The sequence below is a fragment of the Bombina bombina genome, chromosome 6 (assembly GCF_027579735.1).
Source record: "Bombina bombina isolate aBomBom1 chromosome 6, aBomBom1.pri, whole genome shotgun sequence".
NCBI lineage: Eukaryota > Metazoa > Chordata > Amphibia > Anura > Bombinatoridae > Bombina > Bombina bombina.
In genome coordinates, this window is record NC_069504.1 from 635512566 (window position 1) to 635525499 (window position 12934).

The following is a 12934-nucleotide window of genomic DNA, read 5'->3' on the forward strand; positions in this document are numbered from 1 at the left end:
CCCCTGTCTCTTATGCACCACTAGTGCACCTTTGAAACTTTGCCATTACTGATTACTGTTTGCCGATACCAGCAGATACCATCGCATATCATCTGGGGTACTTTCTGTAATAGGCTGAACATTACCTGTTTTTACTGGGAGTAATTCAAGTGCACACTTGGCCACAGATTGACGATTTGGACGTCCGGAGATCGAGCTGTGATCACTTGACTTCAGCGAGCTGAACGCTGTGTCAGCCTGCTTTTCCAACACTTATAAGTTCAAGGTGCCACCCTACACTGTGAGTGTGGTTCTTTTCTTTTTGTAAATCTTGTACTCTGGCATGGTTACGCTATGAGGTGCCCCTTTACATCTTTTTCATCCACAGATTGTCTTTGGCACCGGTTGTCTCAAGTGGAGCTGCCTCAGAGACATTATGGAAACTTTTTTGTTATTTCACAGATTGTTATTTCATAGACTGCTGTTATTTTGTTCAATTTTGGGTATTGATCAAGTTATAGAACTCCTTCCTATATCATTTATGATTTGACACAAATCTGACTCATTATTGATACACATATTTCTGTGTGTCCCTTTTAGTTTATCCAGACCTCTTTTTCTTTTCGTTCAGACTATATATTTTTGTCTAGGCACAATTAGAGTATAGCTTGTGTGCCCCCTAGAGCTGTTTTCAATAGATATCTTTTGTTGTAACACTAGGATCTGGATTTGCACAGATATCAGTGTGTGTTGTAGTTGTACAATAATACATTTGGCTCTGAAAATAGCCAGACGGCACAAGTGGCAGCCACCCTTCCACATTTGAAGGTATCTAAAACCTGAGAATGCACATATGTATGTATTATTCTGATTATAAAGTCACTGTATGTCACCACACATGCACATGAATTGGGATTTACCACTGCTACTGCTGAAAATAAAATAAGAAGGGAGGGAAGCAGTAGTCCTTTTTTCTGTCCTGGGAAACACAGATAAAATGACCACAGCTAATAAGCTGCTTTATGCTTATTTTGACCCAAGCTATTAAAAGGAATATACTATATATAATCTGAAGTCCCTGTAAAACACTTGATTGAATGTTAATACATCAAATGTATTATGAAAATCAAAGTGTAGGCCGGAAGCAGAAACTAAAGCAAAGCACCCATATTATGTTGCCAAAAATTATGAGTGCAATAGCTTTGCAGAATAATACGTTCATATGCTATTATGTTTATTTAGGCAGGTTATATGTGAGATGAACATATTGTCGGGTCCACATTGATTTTCAAAAACGTATAATACCCCGCTAGTATAGGTTTTTGGGTTTTCCAATTTGAATGAAGGTTAAATTCTTACTAACAAAAATGTAACATGCCCTGGTTGATTAGTATTTGCTCAGTAATGTATCTTGCTTAAAGGGACAGTCTACCCCAAACGTTTTATTGTTTAAATATTTATAGATAATCCCTTTAGCAACCATTGCCCAGTTTTGCACAACCAACACAGTTATATTAATATACTTTTCACCTCTGTGATTACCTTGTATCTAAGCCTCTGCAGACTGCATCCTTATCTCAGTGCTATTTAGACTTTCATTTTAGCCAATTAGCACTAATAGAAAAGATGAAGTCCGGCTATTAGCGGTAGAGACGCTGCCCTATACCTAAATACAAGCAGCTAAGGCAGGCCCACTTAACCCTTAGGAGTGTGGCACAGAAAGAAAACACAATACCTTACATTGCATCCTCCAAAGCCAAACACCGTCCAGGCACCGACAGGAGTGCTAGCGGAGCAATATCCAAGGTTGAAGTTTCTTACAATTATGCACAGTGCACAGAGATAGTACTAATGAGGCTGGATATGTATCAGGTGCTTTAGATTATCTGTGAAAGGTGCCACACATCCACTCAGCACATGTAGGATACATAGGAAGAGCGATGTCTTGCCATACGTCTGCCACAGCCGAAGACCGGCCCAGCACTTATATACACTACTGACGGAGCTGACATAACATCCATAGTTCTTTTGAATGAAAGGTACAGCTTGCTCAGGAAAAAAAATCCGAGCTGTGAGATGAATGGGGTAGTAGATAGTCAGGATAGAAAAGGTCTGCAGTTTTTCCAGAAGGAGCTGTTGATACATTTCACCACGTAAGATTTTAGAAAAATAAAAGGAACCATCTCTTCCAAAAGTGCCCTAAAATCTTCAGAAAATATTAATGTGTTGTATTTTTGTTGTTTTTTTTTTTTTTTGTGTCCAGCTTGCATCAAATTACTTTTTGAAGTCTGAACAGTGCAAAGGAATTATAAGTGGAATGTGTGGTGTATGATGTCCCAATATTTTCTTAGCTGGTAACTGGATACCCCAGTGTCGGGCACGAGACACCACTACTAAACACAGACCATGTCTTTATTTCTCTTGTAAGATGTATCGAGTCCACGGATTCATCCTTTACTTGTGGGATATTCTCCTTCCCAACAGGAAGTGGCAAAGAGAGCACACAGCAGAGCTGTCCATATAGCTCCCCCTCTAGCTCCACCCCCCAGTCATTCTCTTTGCCGGCTCTAAGCAATCGGAAGGGTAAAGTGAATGTGGTGTTAGAATTGTAGTTTTTATTTTCTACAAGCAAGAGTTTATTTTAAATGGTACCGGTGTGTACTATTTACTCTCTAGCAGATAGGAGATGAAGATTTCTGCAGGGAGGAAGATGATTTTAGCATGTTGTAACTACTGCTATTTACAAGCAACTAAGGATTTCAGACAAACACCTTCATTGTTTGTCATCTATTCTGGTAAGAGGAGAGGTCAGAAGGCGGAACGCAATTTGGCTGAGAGGTGACGTTTCCACCTCTTAGCCAAATTGCGTTCTGCCGTGGGCTGCCTTTAGCAGCTCAGCGCAGCAAACGCTGCTAACAAATAAAGGGGATTTCAGAATGAAGTATTTTATACTTCATGAATGAAAGTCCCCACCTGGCGCCAAGCTGTATTTCCTGCACGGCTATTGGCTAAGAGGTGGAAACGTCACCTCTCAGCCAAATAGCGTTCTGCCCGTGGGCTGCCTTTAGCAGTTCAGCGCAGCAAACGCTGCTAACAAATAAAGGGGCTTTCAGAATTAAGTATTTTATACTTCATGAATGAAAGTCCCCTTTATTTGTTACAATTGTAAATCCTAGCGTTTCCTAAACACTAGGATTTACCATCACTTTAAGATTGGTACCAGCCTGCTCTCCAACCCTATGTACCAGTATTTTTTGGAGAGCTGACAATATATGTGCTGAGGTATACTGGCGATTGATAACTTTAGTGTAGAGAAGGAAGGAACGATAACCCAGTTCCTGTTGCCTTGCGGCTTTACTGCCAGTAGAACTGCCACCAGCAACACTGGTTCTTCCCCAGAGGCATTGGGTTGCCACCACTGCACTGTCAAGCATAAGATGGCATTGCTGGATGCACTCCATAGGTCTGAAATGAACTGTGTGCTCTGCCCAGCAGGTACCATGTTCTTGCTAAAGGTGCTTTGTAAGGGCAGGTGGCATTGCAGGGTTAAAGCCTCTATTAGCTGCTTAAAAGGTTATCCTACAGTCATAGAAAAGGAAGCATCTCCTACAGCAATAAGCTGTCCAGTAAGCTGTGTCACCTTATTGCACTGTTGTTTTGACATCCCCATGATTGGCAACCATCAAATTGTTAAAGGGTGGGTTCCTGCTGCTGCCGCCAACTGCCCTGATTTGCTGTTTTTTCTGACACTGCTCTTGAGTGGTCAGAGGTCTTTGAAGCTTAACCTCTGTCCTGGCTGGTACTGCTACCACTAAAGTTTAATGCCAGTGTGGTGCTGCTATAGATTTCGGTGACAGTGCAGATCCTCTGCTCACCAAGAACAGCCATATGGTGTGAACGTGGTTTGTCCCATTTAGCCAGATGTGGTAACTAACTCTTCCAGTTTTGCTTTTAATCTTAGCTGAGTGTTTGCAAATGAGTGCCAGACTTCCTCTGTGTGTTGTGTTAAATTATTAACCTGTCAAGTAGTAAACTTCTTTCAGTACCAGTCTGTTTTCTTTTATATTTTGCTTATGTAACTTATTAACATAAGTTAAGATATGTTATATTCTATATTATAGGAAATATGAAGATAATTTGGAGCTGTCATGAACTGTTAATTATCTCTATTCATAAATAACATTCATATGTAATTTATGTAAGCTGCTCACTGCTAGTTAGTGTTTGATGTTTACCTTACTGTATTTTGTTTACTGATGTGACTATTCTAGCTTGTGATATGTCACAAATGAGATCAGTAGGTCTGACAAAGTGGTATTCTGGATATCTGGTATGATAATAAGTTGTTGTTTGCGAGCGTCTCATCGCCCTACATATTTATATATTTGGTTTTCTCTACCCAAGACTCCCTATGATATAAATGTCTTTAGATCCAATCTGGTAGTCTGTCTGAACCTACGATAAGCTCTGCTCTATAAAGTTCCTCACTTAAAGGGACATGAAACACAAGTTGTTGTGTTTTTTTTGTTTGGTTGGGGTTTTTGTGTGTGTGTGTGTTTTTTCATTATTCAGAAAGAGTATACAATTTTAAACACATTTCCAGTTTACTTCTATTATCTAATTTGCTTCTCTTGATACTTTGTTAAAAACGTATCTAAATATGCTCAGTAGCTGCTAATTGGTTGCTGCATATAGATGCCTCGTGATATTGGCTTACTCTTGAGCATTGCCATTTCTTTAAGAAAGGATACCTAAATAATGAAGCAAATTAGATATCTAAATCATGAAAGAACAATTTTGGGTTTCATGTTTCTTAAAATTTCTACTTTTATCTATAGTTAGGGGAAAATGATAAAGTTTTCATACTGTTAACTAATAAGGGTTAACCGTTCTTTAATTATTGTTCACAAGTGAGGTGCAAAAGGTTTTTAGTTTCACTGTACTTTAGTAGGGCACAATGTTGCTCCATTTTTTGTAATTTTTTTTGTGCTTGTGAAGGTATGCTCGTTAGCAGTGCCCGAACGATGCTGAAGTATTTGGCTATCAGCCAAGAATACTGGGGGTTGTAGTAGCTAAACTTTTCTATAATTTGTTCAATGGTTTCCCTGTGATTTTAATCGTTTTTTCTCCAACATAGGTGTGTCTGGTCCACGGCGTCATCCTTACTTGTGGGATATTCTCTTCCCCAACAGGAAATGGCAAAGAGCCCAGCAAAGCTGGTCACATGATCCCTCCTAGGCTCCGCCTACCCCAGTCATTCTCTTTGCCGTTGTAAGTGGAATGGGGACTATACAGACTTGTCTCCGACGATTCAAGTAAATCAGAGGACCAGAGACTCACTCCGTTGGTGGCTGTCCCTGGACAACCTGTCACAAGGGATGACCTTCCGCAGACCAGAGTGGGTCATTGTCACGACCGACGCCAGTCTGATGGGCTGGGGCGCGGTCTGGGGACCCCTGAAAGCTCAGGGTCTTTGGTCTCGGGAAGAATCTCTTCTACCGATAAATATTCTGGAACTGAGAGCGATATTCAATGCTCTCAAGGCTTGGCCTCAGCTAGCAAAGGCCAAGTTCATACGGTTTCAATCAGACAACATGACGACTGTTGCGTACATCAACCATCAGGGGGGAACAAGGAGTTCCCTGGCGATGGAAGAAGTGACCAAAATCATTCAATGGGCGGAGACTCACTCCTGCCACCTGTCTGCAATCCACATTCCAGGAGTGGAAAATTGGGAAGCGGATTTTCTGAGTCGTCAGACATTACATCCGGGGGAGTGGGAACTCCATCCGGAAATCTTTGCCCAAATTACTCAATTGTGGGGCATTCCAGACATGGATCTGATGGCCTCTCGTCAGAACTTCAAGGTTCCTTGCTACGGGTCCAGATCCAGGGATCCCAAGGCGACTCTAGTAGATGCACTAGTAGCACCTTGGACCTTCAAACTAGCTTATGTATTCCCGCCGTTTCCTCTCATCCCCAGGCTGGTAGCCAGGATCAATCAGGAGAGGGCGTCGGTGATCTTGATAGCTCCTGCGTGGCCACGCAGGACTTGGTATGCAGATCTGGTGAATATGTCATCGGCTCCACCATGGAAGCTACCTTTGAGACGAGACCTTCTTGTTCAAGGTCCGTTCGAACATCCGAATCTGGTCTCACTCCAGCTGACTGCTTGGAGATTGAACGCTTGATCTTATCAAAACGAGGGTTCTCAGATTCTGTTATTGATACTCTTGTTCAGGCCAGAAAGCCTGTAACTAGAAAAATTTACCACAAAATATGGAAAAAATATATCTGTTGGTGTGAATCTAAAGGATTCCCTTGGAACAAGGTAAAGATTCCTAAGATTCTATCCTTTCTTCAAGAAGGATTGGAGAAAGGATTATCGGCAAGTTCCTTGAAGGGACAGATTTCTGCCTTGTCTGTCTTACTTCACAAAAAGCTGGCAGCTGTGCCAGATGTTCAAGCCTTTGTTCAGGCTCTGGTTAGAATCAAGCCTGTTTACAAACCTTTGACTCCTCCTTGGAGTCTCAACTTAGTTCTTTCAGTTCTTCAGGGGGTTCCGTTTGAACCCTTGCATTCCGTTGATATTAAGTTATTATCTTGGAAAGTTTTGTTTTTGGTTGCAATTTCTTCTGCTAGAAGAGTTTCAGAATTATCTGCTCTGCAGTGTTCTCCTCCTTATCTGGTTTTCCATGCAGATAAGGTGGTTTTACGTACTAAACCTGGTTTTCTTCCGAAAGTTGTTTCTAACAAAAACATTAACCAGGAGATAGTCGTGCCTTCTTTGTGTCCGAATCCAGTTTCAAAGAAGGAACGTTTGTTGCACAATTTGGATGTTGTTCGCGCTCTAAAATTCTATTTAGATGCTACAAAGGATTTTAGACAAACATCTTCCTTGTTTGTTGTTTATTCTGGTAAAAGGAGAGGTCAAAAAGCAACTTCTACCTCTCTCTCTTTTTGGATTAAAAGCATCATCAGATTGGCTTATGAGACTGCCGGACGGCAGCCTCCTGAAAGAATCACAGCTCATTCCACTAGGGCTGTGGCTTCCACATGGGCCTTCAAGAACGAGGCTTCTGTTGATCAGATATGTAGGGCAGCGACTTGGTCTTCACTGCACACTTTTACCAAATTTTACAAGTTTGATACTTTTGCTTCTTCTGAGGCTATTTTTGGGAGAAAGGTTTTGCAAACCGTGGTGCCTTCCATTTAGGTGACCTGATTTGCTCCCTCCCTTCATCCGTGTCCTAAAGCTTTGGTATTGGTTCCCACAAGTAAGGATGACGCCGTGGACCGGACACACCTATGTTGGAGAAAACAGAATTTATGTTTACCTGATAAATTACTTTCTCCAACGGTGTGTCCGGTCCACGGCCCGCCCTGGTTTTTTAATCAGGTCTGATAATTTATTTTCTTTAACTACAGTCACCACGGTATCATATGGTTTCTCCTATGCAAATATTCCTCCTTTACGTCGGTCGAATGACTGGGGTAGGCGGAGCCTAGGAGGGATCATGTGACCAGCTTTGCTGGGCTCTTTGCCATTTCCTGTTGGGGAAGAGAATATCCCACAAGTAAGGATGACGCCGTGGACCGGACACACCGTTGGAGAAAGTAATTTATCAGGTAAACATAAATTCTGTTTTCTTTTCCTTTTTTGACTGGGTTTTGGGTGGCCTGTAGGTGGTACCCCTAACTGATGTTCAGGTATCCTGTTATTGGCCAGGAATACCAGAGGCACTGCAATTAGGAGTCCACCTTCCTAGTGTTTTGCTGTTTTATTGCTTCTGCAAGTTACATAGCCTTTTAATGGTAGTAATAAAAGATGTTCTTTTTATTATTAAAACATATTTTTCTTAAAAAGAGTTATAGTGCGCTTAAAATTTTCCTCTTTCTCTTCCCTTTTTTGTATTGTATCTCTCTACATTCTAATACAAAGTAATAAAATGCTTGCATTTGTTAGAGCATTTTCTTTTGTAAGTATATGTTCAAGCCTTGCACAGTGGTTATGTGAGAGCCTTTCCTGATTGGCTCATCAGCTTTATCCTGCTTCAGAATGGGAATGTGTTGCAGCATCTGAGCGGGACTTTTTTGTTTTAAACTTCATCAATCAAGTTTAACACATGGTTACTATCTGTGCAACATTACAATTCTCTAGAAAAAGGACATTTTCTTGCAATAGAATGTGTCTTCAGTGATGAAAATGACACACAGCATTGCCAGATGAAAAGTTAAAATAAAATAGTAGACTTAAGATGTTTATAAATTCTTCAGGACAGTGAATTTTTCAGCTTTGTTGTTAAATAGGAGTTCAACAGACGGACCACAAAATGCTTCCCTTTGTCTGCAGTGTTTTTCTGTTTGAAAACTTTTTATTACCTTTTTATTAAAGGGACATAAAACCCAAATTTGTTTTGTTCATGATGCAAATAGAACATGCGATTTTGAACCACTTTCCAATTTACTTCAATTTTCTTTGTTTTTTTCTAAGTCTTTGTTGAAAAGCAGGAAGGCAAGTTCAGGAGCGTGCACTCCTCTACAGCACTATATGGCAGCATTTTGCAACAATGTTATACATAAGCAAAAGCACTAGATGGCAGCACTATTTCCTGTTGTGTAGTGCTGCAGACACGTGCTTGCTACCTATCTAGATATTGCTTCAACAACCAATAGCATGAGTGGCTCAAATTTGATAATAAAATTACATTTCAATTTTAAAAAATTTCTATCCGAATCATGAAAACATTTTTTGTCTTTATGTCCCTTTAATGTATGCAAGTGTTAAAGAAGCTTGTTGTATCCTATCTTATGCTCTGCCTGTAATTATCCTTACGTCCTCAGAAAATACTTTATTATTATTAAACTTGTGTTTTTCTATTGTTTTCAGAATTAAAGAAAAATATATCTGATTAAGGAGAAAAATATGTAACACACAAAATATTGTTTCTGGAAGTAGTATTTATCATGAAAATAGTACACAGAATATAAAGGCTATTTATTATGGAACTATTACTCCAAAGTGGTGCTTTTTTATATATAACATGGATAAAAAAGATGCATTGTAAACTCTGACAGCCTTTAAACATGAACTCGTACTCTCTCTTAAAGGGATACTAAACACATTTTTTTTTCTTTTATGATTCAGATACAGCATTCAATTTTAAGCAACATTCCCATTTACTCCTATTATCAATTGTTCTTTGTTCTCTTGCTATCTTTATTTGAAAAAGCAGAAATATAAGGTTAGGAGCCGGCCCATTTTTGGTTCAGAACCTTGGATGTGCTTGCTGATTGGTAGCTATATTTAGCTACCAATCCAAAAATGCTACCCAGGTACTGAACCAAAAATGAGCTGGCTCTTAAGCTTACTTTACTGCTTTTTCAAATAAAGATAGCTAGAGAACAGAGAAAAATGTATCATAGGAGTAAATTAGACAGTTGCTTAAAATTGCATGCTCCATCTGAATAATGAAAGCAAAAATTTGGGTTTAGTGTCCCTTTAATTGTCAGAAAATTCTTCTGCAGAAGCAGTGAAGAAAGATCATAGAGGTTGTAGTGCAGGTCCTTGACCTTCTCCCCATTTAACATATATTTTACCCTGTAGGGAAAGGGAAAAACACCTTAAGAAAATTCTGTTGAAGCATCAACATATCAACAAACATCATCACTTAATGACTCCATCTTCCAACAGCATCTGCAATGATGCCCACACCTCACTATTCCTGTCACTATATCTGTCCTTTGTGCAGAACACATAAACATAAAGCTTCACTTTCCAAATATATTCCATGTCAGTGACAAGGGGGTGGTTTTGTGCAAGTTTAGTGGACACAAATGCAGTGAGCATACTTGTTTTGTAAGGATTGCAAAAGCTAAATCAGTGAGTTATTTCCATTTATTAGCATGAGTATACAGCTACGGTTAGGTTTACTTTCAGCGTGCATCTGAAATTAACGGTTTCTGAATGTTTGCAGCGTATTTCCACCTCTTCCCGGAGAAAACAGTTTATTGCGCTGGGGAGGAAAAAAGTTTGAAGAGATCCCGATTGCTCATATAAAAGCTACATATAACAAGTGAGTGCATGCAGTTTAATAGTGAAAATAAATATAAAACTGTTTCAAATTTGTATTTTAATTTATTTGTGAAGATACAGACTTAAAAGACCAGTAAATACAGTAGATTTGCATAATGAATACATACATGATTAAAAAGACAATGCACTACCACTTGCTTCTGTTGAGTCCTTTAAAATGGAGCAGTAAGCTAATGAAGTGGCTGACAGCTAAAAGTAATTTACAGCTCCATTTTAATACCAGGTTTACATTGAAATATTTTGCTTGTTTTTTTCATGTAGATGTAAGTTAACATTGTGTTAACGCTTTCACTCCGATGTCGGATTTCTTGAAAATCAACTAGCTGCTACGTTAACCTGACTTTACACTATCAAATTTATGTTTTAATGTCTGAGCACCTTACCTGTGATCACCTCTAAAGAGAAACAAAAACACACTTATTTATCATAAATATTTTTTAATTTTAAGCAAATACTATTTTTTATTATAATTATATTTTCCACTTTATTAATATATGTGATATGTATTGCTGCCCTAGGCATAGGTCTAGTTTAAATTTTGTAGATATGTGCTTGCATATATTTTTTATATGTAAATAAATACTGATATTTCCATAAGAACATAAGTGCAACTATTTTTATACATGGGACAACAATACATATTACATATTAGAATTTATTTCCACATTGAAATACATTATTTGCAAGTTTTCAAATTTTAATGGGAAATAGGTCTCAAAAAGCTATATTTTCCTCTTTTACACCTAGTTGAGCTGGGTGTAATTTTTCTTAATGTATCAACAGCCTCCAACAGTGTATTAATGGTTTGCGCTTTCATTGGAAAGCTGATATGTTATGGCTTAACGGCTTCTAACACTTTCTATGGGACGCAAAAATATGTTGAGGTATATTTAGGTATAACATGCCATCGGAAGCAGTCGATCAACAAAATTGCTTCCGACTGCATATTTATCGGAAACAAGCCCTTAGTGTGAACTTCAAATAAGTAGTAGATTTTTTTTTTTCTTCTGACAAATGTCAGTTATGTCTATTTCCACTCCTCCTGTATCGTCACAGCCATCAGCCAATCACAAATCCATATATGTAAATTCTGCTAATTCCTGCACATGCTCAGTAGGGGCTGGTGACTCAAAAAGTGTAAATAAAATAGACTGCACATTTTGTTAATGGAAGTAAATTGAAAAGTTGCATGCTCTATCTGAATCATGAAAGTTTAATTTTGACTTGAGTGTCCCTTTAAAGGGCCATTTTAGTCGAAAAAGTTCATTCTCTAATTGACTAGAGCATATAATTTTAAGACTAACGATCCTGCACCTTTATGTGTTTAACCCTGACGTGATCGTGCGACTAACGCTGCTGCTTGGGTCAGTTTCCGTAATGCTTCTACTATTTGTTTAAACCAGGGGTGTCCAAACTTTGCTCTCCAGAGGTTTTGGAACTACATTTCCGATGATGCTCAGCCAGCATTTTATCTAGCTGAGCATCATGGGAAATGTAGTTCCAAAACCTCTGGAGAGCAAAGTTTGGACACCCCTGGTTTAAACCATTTGCAGATGAATAGCCCTTTCATTCTGTACATGCAGTGCAAGTTAGGTAAAAAAGGAATTGTCTTACTCCTTTTGAAAATGTTAAAAAGAAAGATGCAGTCAAAGCTGTTTGCCAGTTTAAAACTAAGCCTACCTGCAAAATAAAAACAATGCATGTTAAAGGGATCTGAAAGTAAAATTAGATCCATTAAACTAAAAATATAACAATGCATAAAACGTTTCATTATTATAAGAATAACATTATTGCAAAAGACATTCATTATTTTATTTGTCTTTTTCTGTAAAATGCCTCTTCAGATTGTGCATTTTATTCATGCAGGGAGGCCTGGGTTAATATTGCTATCTACCTTTCTGTGAGCTAGCTGTTTGACCTTTCATTATTCATTTGGAGCATGCCATTTTAAGAAAGTGTTTTTTTTCCCTAATTTTACTTCTGTTATAAAATTGACTCAATTCTCATTTATTGAAAAAGCAAACCTAGTTAGGCTCAAGATCATCAATGCACTACTGGGAGCTAGCTGGAAATTGGTGGCTATGTACAAATGCCTCTTGTCATTGGCTCACCACAGGTTCTTCTAGCTCCTGTTAGTGTATTATTATTATTATTATACTTTATTTTTGAAGCGCCAACATATTCCGCAGCGCATTCCATGGATACAATTCATTTAGCTAAAACAATGATAAAAAAACTTGTAGGAGACAGGACAACATTTACAGACACATACAGGAGGAATCCAGGGCCCTATTCCCGTGGGAACTTACAATCTAGAAGGGTAGGAGGTTGAGAAACAGGAGGTGAGGACTGCAAGATTGAGAAAGATGTTAATGCAGAGTTAGAGGAGGGAAATGTTGTTAGGTAAGTGAAATGTATTATTGAGTTGGGTGGTAGGCTTCTCTGAACAGAAAAGTCTTCAGAGAGCATTTAAAGGAAGAAAGATTAGGGCAAATCCTGACAGCAGGAGGGAGAGAGTTCCAGAGGGTAGGTGCTGCATGACAGAAGTCTTGCAGTCTAGCATAAGAAGAGGTGATAGTCGCAGATGCAAGAAGCAGGTCATTGTATTGCTGCTCAGGTTCTGATTTTAACCCCTACAGATGGACTGGGCACTTTGTTAAACACACAGTACCATGCAATCAATAGTGAAAATACTCTCAAACTTTAAAACACTTTCTTTCAGTGCCTTTACTTGGCAGTGCAGATTTCCACATTGTATGTTGTCTACATGTTCCATATATGTATGTAAGTAGATGCAGGCTGCTAAGGAAAAGCTCTCCAGCATACTTGCATGATTAAAGGGATACTAAACCCAAATTA

The 12934-nt window shown here is 38.8% G+C and overlaps 1 protein-coding gene across 1 annotated transcript in view; it reads left to right on the top strand.

Annotated features, from left to right (window-relative positions):
• Positions 1–12934, top strand: part of MRPS11 (mitochondrial ribosomal protein S11) — a 60233-nt gene that overhangs the window by 14806 nt on the left and 32493 nt on the right. The window contains exon 3 of the mRNA XM_053717656.1: positions 9957–10055. Within this exon, the coding sequence (XP_053573631.1) occupies positions 9957–10055 (99 nt within the window). The remainder of the gene's footprint in view (positions 1–9956; positions 10056–12934) is intronic.